Source organism: Prunus avium, chromosome 7 (genome assembly GCF_965620075.1).
Source record: "Prunus avium chromosome 7, drPruAviu1.hap1.1, whole genome shotgun sequence".
Classification (NCBI taxonomy): domain Eukaryota; kingdom Viridiplantae; phylum Streptophyta; class Magnoliopsida; order Rosales; family Rosaceae; genus Prunus; species Prunus avium.
Genome location: NC_142290.1, coordinates 23,683,554 through 23,692,426, shown reverse-complemented (window position 1 = coordinate 23,692,426; position 8,873 = coordinate 23,683,554). Strand labels below are relative to the sequence as shown.

The following is an 8,873-nucleotide window of genomic DNA, read 5'->3' as shown; positions in this document are numbered from 1 at the left end:
CTTTTTACACAATCCCTGAGCCAATCAATAGCCAATGGTAGTGAAGGGATTACTGCACTACAAGCAAAATGATTTTCTACAGGACTGCAATGAGAAACATCCTCATAAAGAAACTCGTAAGGCAAAATTTTTGCAGCATCCATTTTTGGTTCCGTGTCAATAACAGTATTGACTTCTGTATCTGAGCACAAAAACATTGTGTTGGACAGATTGTTGTTCAAGAAATAATCAAAACATCATTCTCAACTGCATGCATAAATTGAACGCATACAAAATACTGATAGACAATTTGGTCAGAGGATGGTTCGGGTCACCTCTCAGGTACCCAACATCAGGACCCCATAGCACAGTTTTAAGGCCACAGCCGCTATTTTGACAAAAACTATCAGATCAGATGAAGGGTTGCTAATGATGACAGCTTAAGAGAGCTGATTTTCAGACAGCATTAAACTAAACCTAACCCCCACTAATGAGTTACGCAGATTTCTTTGCTCGCTGTCTTTTTTCCCCAGGCAACTGTAAGTGTTTGGTTGATCTTTCTACTTTTTTTTCTTTTTTTCTCGGGATGAACATTTCATCCAAAAGGAAACCCTAGTTGATATCATGGGACAGAAGAGGATGCAGCCAAAGAGGAGTATCTTCAACCCAAGAAACGAAATCCTCACAACTTAAAGCAAACTGAGCCAGAGCGTGAGCAACATGTTTGCAGCTGCAAGCCCCCAGCAACACAAAGCTTTCCGAAATTGGTGAAGCAGATATTTAACCTCCTCAACCAAGACACCATCAGGTCCAGTAAACTCATTACAGTGATGTAATACTAGCAATTTCAACCTTAGCATCCATTTCCAACACCACCTCTCAAAGACCAAGATCAGGTGCAAATCACAAACATTCCATCTCAGTTTCATGGGCCTCATAAGAGCCATGAAATGTTTTGATTGACCTTTCTACTTTCTTTCTTTTTTTAAATTAATGGTCAGGAAAATGTGTCTGTGCCTGCATGTGTCTAACATAAATACATACGTGCATGTAATGTATACATAATATACCTTATCATTATTATCAGGGGTGTAAATAAGCAAACACCACAAAATAACCAATTAAAATGCAATTGAAGCTTTCAAGGAAACCAAAGTACATACCCTTACCATGGATCATCTTCTCCCAAAGTCTCTGGAGGTTGAACTGCCACGACAGGTCCCTGCTACAGTTATCGGCAGGAATGACTGAGGCAGCAGAAGTAACTTTGTTATAAGTTGACATACTTGGGACAAAAAGGGCCTTTGAGAAATGAGTACCTGAGAAATATTATAACAAATCCTGAGGCATCAGTTTCAACTCTCATAACCATAGAAATATACATATATATATAGTCCCCTTCTATTGAGGGATCCCTTAAATAATTTTATTTGAGGCACGATTTTTTTTCCAACAATCCAAACCATCTATTTTTTAAGTCTACATTCATAGATCATCCTTGCAAAAAAATTAGACAAATCGGAAAACGTTTCGACATCCAATTGTATCCTACAAAATCAATGAACACGGTGCTTCAAGAAAGTACTAAAATTTCAATAACACAATTGAGTGGTCAAACGATATCGGATTTAAGCAATTTTTTGTAGAGATGATCTTTGAATGATTATCTAAAACATAGACGATTTGGATTAGTGAAATACAATGTGAAGTGGGCCCTACAAAGGTGTCCCTCAAATAAGCTAATTTGAGGGATCCCTCAATGGCTCTCTGTGTGTATATATATATATATATCCTTAGGAAAAAAATAGCAGCGAAAAAAGAAAAAGACAAACAAACTACATTTACAGGATGTCATGCTCAAAGTTTCAACAGACCACCTAACTAATCTTGACGCCATGCAATTGGTAGTAGAGAATACTGGCAATATATTCTCAAATTTATACTAACAATGAGTTTTTGCTGTATTGTATTGAGCTTATACGTTAGTACGGTTTTATAGAATACTGATATCATATGTAAGGTCTAAAAAGGAAACCGACAATTGCCTCTTTCTTTTCTGCTGACAAAGATAGCTGGCTACCACTGCCCCATCCCCAACTCCCCACCCACATGTTCACACAACCTTCCCCTTTTAGAGGAAGAGATAAAATTTGACACCAATATCTCAAAGCTTCTTGAAGAAAACAAGTAGTTTTTAAGAACTGAGAAGAACAAAGAGGTGGAATTGACTAATTAACTGTATGTGAATCAGCAATACCTGAAGAAGCACACATGCTTACAAGCTTTGGAAGCAATACTTGAGGGTCTCTAACCTCCATGCAATTGAATAAAAGAATCTACAAGGTATAAAGATGACATACAAGGACCAATTATTATATCAGCATAAACGAACTGTAGATGAGAATCATTCAGTTGATATGATAAGACATTAACTGAGACATTCAGGTCACTAAGAGCTGTCCATGGATATCTCAAGACATCTATCACTTAAAGTAAATTGCAATCTGTATTGGTTTTACCTGCTTTGATATTTTGTAAGACTTATCCCTTTTTTCTGTTCCATATTGGAGGTGACCGTTCCCCCAAACCTGCACCATGTTTTCAACCGTAAAACAAGATGATGCTTTCCGGTTTCCCTTTACTGCACTAGAGAACCATCTTCCACAAACCTCCATGCTCTCAGGACTGTGAGCTCCATCCAAGTAGAAAATTAGATCTCCACAAGAACTGTCAGACACTTCTGATGAATTGCAAGACTTCAAAGAAGTATCATAAACAATCTGAGCTCTCCCAGAAAGATGTGCTGTTGAAAGACCTCTACGAAATGCCGCTGGTAAATCGCTTTCCAGGTTATCTTGTTTTCCAAAAAGTTTTTCCCAATTCCCCGTTCTTTGAAGCCAACATTTAGAAAGGGAAACAGCAAGACCAGCATTGATGAACTGGTGGTCACCAGACAAGCCAAGTTTTAAACCATCCATCTTCTCACAGTCAAGTGGTGCCACTACTTCCAACGGAACCTGCAATTGGTAAATACAGATCAAAGGGCGATGCACATGCAGCTAACAATCCATAAATTCTTCTGTCTGGGAACGTGTATGTAATGAACCTACAGTTATTAACCTATAAAAATATCTAACAGAATAATGATATTTTGGTTAGGCCTAGCTGAACACTGAAGGATGACCAACAAATTGACGCCTACTACACGCTTGTTTAACGTACAGGCTTCCATCAGCACCACGTAACATGTCATCTTTGAATAAAATAAAACAAACATTACCAAATTTGTATACTCAGGTTTTTACCATGTCAAGACCTTTTTTCATCTCAATTTTAGGATAACAAGAAAATTTATATCCATCAAGAACTGCATTTGTGCAATTATCATTTATTTACTTCTATGTATTAAAACACTTGATGAGATCATATGAAAGCTTTAGTGTCTACTGTCAACTATCACACTTGATGACATGAAAACTAGAGTGACGAAAAAATGCAGATACCGCATTTGTTTATGATCTTTATCCAAAAATATGTGCAAAAAACCAAAGAAGGAATAATATATATATATATATATATATATATGTAACTCATAACTTCATTCTATAATTGTGGTGCTTGCCCATAAAACCAGGCCAAAAAGCTTTTGGAGGTAAATCATCAATGATCAGAAGAAACTGGTGGATCACAATGACAGAAAAAAAAATTCTTTTAGAGCCCATGGAAAAGGTAAGAAGTAATTTGACCAGAAAACTATTGGCAGGGAACAAAAGTATACATATGTGCACATGCATGTGTGTGATATGTATTATGCATACATTCAAATTATGACCTCTACATAATGGAATTAGGAGAGAGGACTTACCGCTAGTCCACGAGCCACCTCCTGGATTACATCCATTGCTTCAGAAAGTTGAGCTACCACGAATGCAGGAATATGAGGCTTCAGTAGCAGGGAAGACATCAACCCAATTCAGAAAATATGAAAACTGCCAATTTGAATAATCAAAACAGAAATATGCGATAAATAACTCATAATCAAAGAAAGCATATCCATGCTAGTCTGAATTGCTTGTGTGGGAGATTTATACCTTGAATATTCCGGCCTTATGAGAAGCTATCTGCCCAAGGGTATTTCCTGCATAATATTATAGTTACCTAATTTAGCATCCAAATATCCCCATCGCTCGCAATAATGCTAAAACGGATGAAAATGCAAAAGAATAATACCTGATTACTGATAACTAGTCTCAGAAACAGGATAGAATTCATATAATTGTAAAATTATAAATGTTCCCTATATTAAGTATGAAGATGATTGTTTCACCACCAAAATAAAAAAGTATGAAGGTAATAGTACTCTCAGTAAACAAAATATGGAAAAACAAGTTGAGGAGTCAAAAGACTCACCCAATGCCTCCACGTGGTCCATCCCCAGAGATGTAATGCCACAAACAATAGGTTCTTTTATCTGCATGATTTACCACTGACATCAATAAGTATTTCCACAAACAATATTATATACAGTTCTTTCAGCAAAAACGTTAAGAGAATGCTCAAGTTTCACTTTATTATAATCTAATCGTAGGCTTCTACAAGAAAAATAAAACAGTTTTGAAATTTGAATAGACTTCAAGAATTTTATGTAGTTCCATACAGCATACCACATTTGTTGAATCTCTTTTTCCCCCAAGACCAACTTCGATAATAGCAACGTCAACCTATCAAAAGTACTGTTCTCAATCAAAACACATCAGGAAAAAGAAAAATATCCAAGGAAAACAAAACTTAGATACCAAAAATTGGGTTTCCAAGATTCAAAAACCAGGAACAGACTTTTATACTATGTTACAGTGCATATCAAGCTAACCATAGAAAACACTAATCCAGTTAATTGGTACAGAACAAGGAAAGTCCTAATATAGACATATGGGAACACTGCTTGAAGACCTCAATAAGGGAGGGAATGCAGGGATGGTAAGGAGATTAGGGAACTAGCTAATAAGCAGGCTTCAGAACATTTCCTGATGTCATATTTGGGAGAGTAATGACTACACTGACAGTAGAACAGAAAATTCCAAACGAAAGCAGGGAAAAAATGACCCAATCATCAGACTCTAGCGGTTTTCAGTAGTGAGAATCATTAAAAATACATACAATACACAAGGGAAAAAACAGATGAGTAACCAAAAATCCAAAAGGAACTCCTTGCTGCAGCTATCTGCATAATTCCAAAATGGGAAGCTTTATATGCAATTAAGGTTCTATGACTAACCTGTTCACAAACAAATATTTTGAGAGCTAATAAAGTGAGGAACTGAAATAGTGGAGGCATTGGCAGGTCCTCTGTAACCTTTTCCTGCAAATTCAAGCTTCAATAATCAAAAAGCTGTGTTTTACAACTTGGGCCCTTAACGTGGATAAAGCATCAGTACCATAAGTTGTTATTTGGTAAGTTATCAAGCAGTAATAAAAATTACTAAAGACCATCTTATGCATATGCAACCCACTAAATCATAATTTAAAAATCAAGCTCACACGTAGTCTTGAAGATTCTAAAGTCCTCCCAATTTGGAATATGATAGCCATGATTCGTATAAATTTTAAGCTTTTATGAATTTGTTCTGATGCTCTTGAAACTGAAAAGTCAAAATACATATACATAGGGATTTTTCTCCACGAATTTGAAGCAAAAATAATGCATACCAAAGCTCTCAGTCTAATGAAAGCCCAAAGCATCTTGAGTTTTGATGAATATGACCAGTACTATTTGAATTGATGCCGCATCTAACAGCAGGTCCAGGAGCACAACTGAAATGCCATGCATGGTGCTGATGAACCACGCTTGAGGTATGAGACTTGAATAGGAACTCTTTTACAATATGGAACAATGATTATTTTGTGATTATCAATATGGAACAACTATACATCTGTTCGTGAAGGTGCTCATGAACCATGCTGGGGTATGAGATTTCAATAAGAACTTTTACAATTTGGAACAACTATATCTTAAAAGTATTCCAAAGATGGAATTCCAATATTTATATGGGAGTAATACCTCCAGTTGATTCCAGCAATTCCAAAAATACAGTAGAAATTTATCTTCAGTTATGTCCAACCTACACATGCAATTTAAAGTCAAGCTCAGACCCGAAAGTTATATTGACAGTCAAATGTAAGATTAATTTTGTACACATAAGTTACCAATTACAGGCAATGGAGAGAGAGAGAGAGAGAGAGAGAGAGAGAGAGAGAGAGATGGCCAACGTATCCAAACAAAAGATAAGCAATATAGTTCATTTTTATGTTAAAATACTAACCCATTGATCCGAAATCTTTCTCTCACATCAATCAGGTGAGGAGAAGTGAACAGTCCCGTTCGAAAACCACACTCCCGCAAAATAGCTTCACAGAATGTGCATGTTGAACCCTTAAATGTGAAAGCCCAAAAGAAAAACAGAAAGAGTGAGAGAGAGAGAGAGAGAGAGAGAGAGAGAGAGAGAGAGATTGCAGATATGTGTTCTCTGACTATTATGTGTCATGCAATAACCCTTAGACAAATGTACGATTAATAAGAATACTAAACTTCTAATATCTTTCCCATTTTTATCATCTCAGACACTTTGAATCCTTGTCAAGTAACGCATCTATAGAAGTATACAATTATATTGCATCTAAAATATACACATATGCATGTCTAATCAGACACTTTAATAAAAATATGTTTTCAATCATTGGATCAGTTAATATCTCATTTAACAAGTTAAAAACATGTTCTTATTTAAGGACCTTATCGACACTACTAGGGTTGGATATCATAATAATATTTCAAAAGATGTTGTTAATCGTTTGAAAGCTTTAGTCAGATTTATAGAGGATATGTAGTTTATAGTTTAAAGGGAAAGCACCTTGCCCTTTGTTCCAGCTACATGAATAATTTTGAGTCCTCCTATCTTTTCCTCCAAGCCTAGTATCTGTAAAGAAACCAAGCATTCTGCATTTCAATCTACAAACACTAAATCAAAATTTAACAAACAATACAAAGATACAAATCAAACTAGATAGTCACCTCAACATTCTCAATCAAGTAAGTTTAATTTCAACAATAATTACTCAGAGCATGCTGGTCTCATTGTACTGTGTCAGTACATTACCTTGAGATATATTGACATCCTTTCCAATTTCCCATATTTACCACCTGCTGATGATCTGTCTCCTCGTTTTTTACGTGTAATCAAGGAGGAAAGTGCTTCCATGGCCGATTCATATGAAGATGTACCGGGTAAGTCCTCTGAGTACTCTTTGACAAACACACTCCTTTGCATTTGTTCCATAACTTGAGATGATATCTTTGTAGATATATAACCTAAAAATTAAGCCAGGAAAAAAGTTCAAAAACTCAAGGTTAATCTTTTCCACCCTGCACAAAGATGACTTCTAAAACAACTAGGTAGATAATTTTTTAAAGAATGACAAAACAACAGAGGGTCTCCAAGTCCTAGATTTCACCCATAGATTGGCATAATCTCACATGATCTTATTTCCTTAAGGAGCCCCCAAATTACAGTGCTTCAAAGCAACTTGTCAAAAACATCAATAAGAGATTACATGTAACATGAGAAACTCTGAACATCCATTTGCAGGGAAATGAACTTACCACGTCTATTAAGATGACTTGTGCCTCTAAAAGCCGGCACATTATTTGATCTCCATGTTTTATTAGTAAACAAGCGAACACTTCGGTCATGGAAGTGTGAAACTTCAATTCTCTCACACTTTAGGAGAGTGTTTGTATAGACATTCATCAGGAGAGCATCAACCTGCAAACACGATAACTTTTAAGTTACAGTACTAAAAGAAATTTAAATAAATAAAAAAACATGCCATGCTCTAAGGACAACAAAATTGAGATCATGCAACACCTTTAGGCTGTCTGTAATGGCAGGGTGAGGAAAAGTATTTTCCCATATCTAACACAAGCCATGGTGACACACAATTGTCACCTACACCCAATTCATCAGCGTAAAAGTATTTTCTCGTTTTTTTCTTTTTCCTCATTTTCATCAGCGTAAAAAAAGACCAACGATATACTTTATTTAAAAAATAAAAATTGGTTGACACATGCATATGAGAGAAAGCTAGTCAAATAATCTTATCCTTTTGTACTGATTCTGAAAAATTATTAACAATTCAATTCATCACCCATAAGAAAAGATGTCTCTCCATAATCTTTCTCTACGAATGTTTCAGGGGTACATGGGCACAAGAAGATTACAAGGAAAATTTATGCTACGGAACAGAAAAAGATAACAGATTCTCCTTGTTCTTCTCCTATTCTACAAAATTTATGCTTCTTTTTCTTCCACAAAAGCATAAAAAGGCAGAGAAAGAAGTTTCCATATGAACATGAACATGACTGTTCTGTATGTGTTTGCATTGAGAGAGAGAGAGAGAGAGACTGACAGAGGAAGTAAGCGGAGGCATGGTGCTTGAGTTGGAGATTCTGTGCCGCTCTTCTCATGGAGTGATGTGTCTGCGTCCGCGCGTTTGCGAGTTTGTGAGTTCAATATATTATCAATTTATATAGGGAGAATTTCAGTTTCACTCCATGCGTTTTGGTTTAATCACAATCGGATCCCACAGGTTTGATTTATTATAATTCATACCCCGTAATTCTAACCCTGAGCTAGCCGAGGGGTAGGAGGACTGCCACGCGTGAGACCCTAGACTAGACCACATTCGGTGAGAGAAATTATATAGTGGCACTGTACTGCCACGTGGCATTTGACAGGTGGTAATACGGACCAATGAGATGACGGCACCTGGATAACTACAACTATACGGAGACAAAACTAAACGTCCGTTTGATATTGGTGTTAACGTCACCCATCATC

At 36.3% G+C, this 8,873-nt stretch overlaps 1 protein-coding gene across 5 annotated transcripts in view; it reads right to left on the bottom strand.

Moving 5' to 3' along the window:
- DFC (DHFS-FPGS homolog C) overlaps positions 1–8,563 on the bottom strand; it is a 9,490-nt gene extending 927 nt beyond the window's left edge. For 2 of the 5 annotated variants that reach the window (XM_088244373.1, XM_088244375.1), the window contains exons 1-15: positions 8,443–8,563; positions 7,637–7,799; positions 7,134–7,345; positions 6,888–6,953; positions 6,300–6,409; positions 6,038–6,098; positions 5,255–5,338; positions 4,644–4,700; positions 4,390–4,450; positions 4,071–4,117; positions 3,845–3,922; positions 2,499–2,996; positions 2,237–2,315; positions 1,143–1,298; positions 1–181 (exon numbers count right to left, since the gene is read on the bottom strand). The exon at positions 1–181 is cut by the window's left edge and continues 22 nt beyond it. In XM_088244373.1, the coding sequence (XP_088100499.1) occupies positions 1–181; positions 1,143–1,298; positions 2,237–2,315; positions 2,499–2,996; positions 3,845–3,922; positions 4,071–4,117; positions 4,390–4,450; positions 4,644–4,700; positions 5,255–5,338; positions 6,038–6,098; positions 6,300–6,409; positions 6,888–6,953; positions 7,134–7,345; positions 7,637–7,799; positions 8,443–8,463 (1,874 nt within the window). In that variant the 5' untranslated portion in view covers positions 8,464–8,563. The remainder of the gene's footprint in view (positions 182–1,142; positions 1,299–2,236; positions 2,316–2,498; positions 2,997–3,844; positions 3,923–4,070; positions 4,118–4,389; positions 4,451–4,643; positions 4,701–5,254; positions 5,339–6,037; positions 6,099–6,299; positions 6,410–6,887; positions 6,954–7,133; positions 7,346–7,636; positions 7,800–8,442) is intronic. The other 3 variants (XM_088244374.1, XM_088244376.1, XM_088244377.1) reach the window with 3 other exon arrangements.
- Positions 8,564–8,873: the final 310 nt, after the last annotated feature.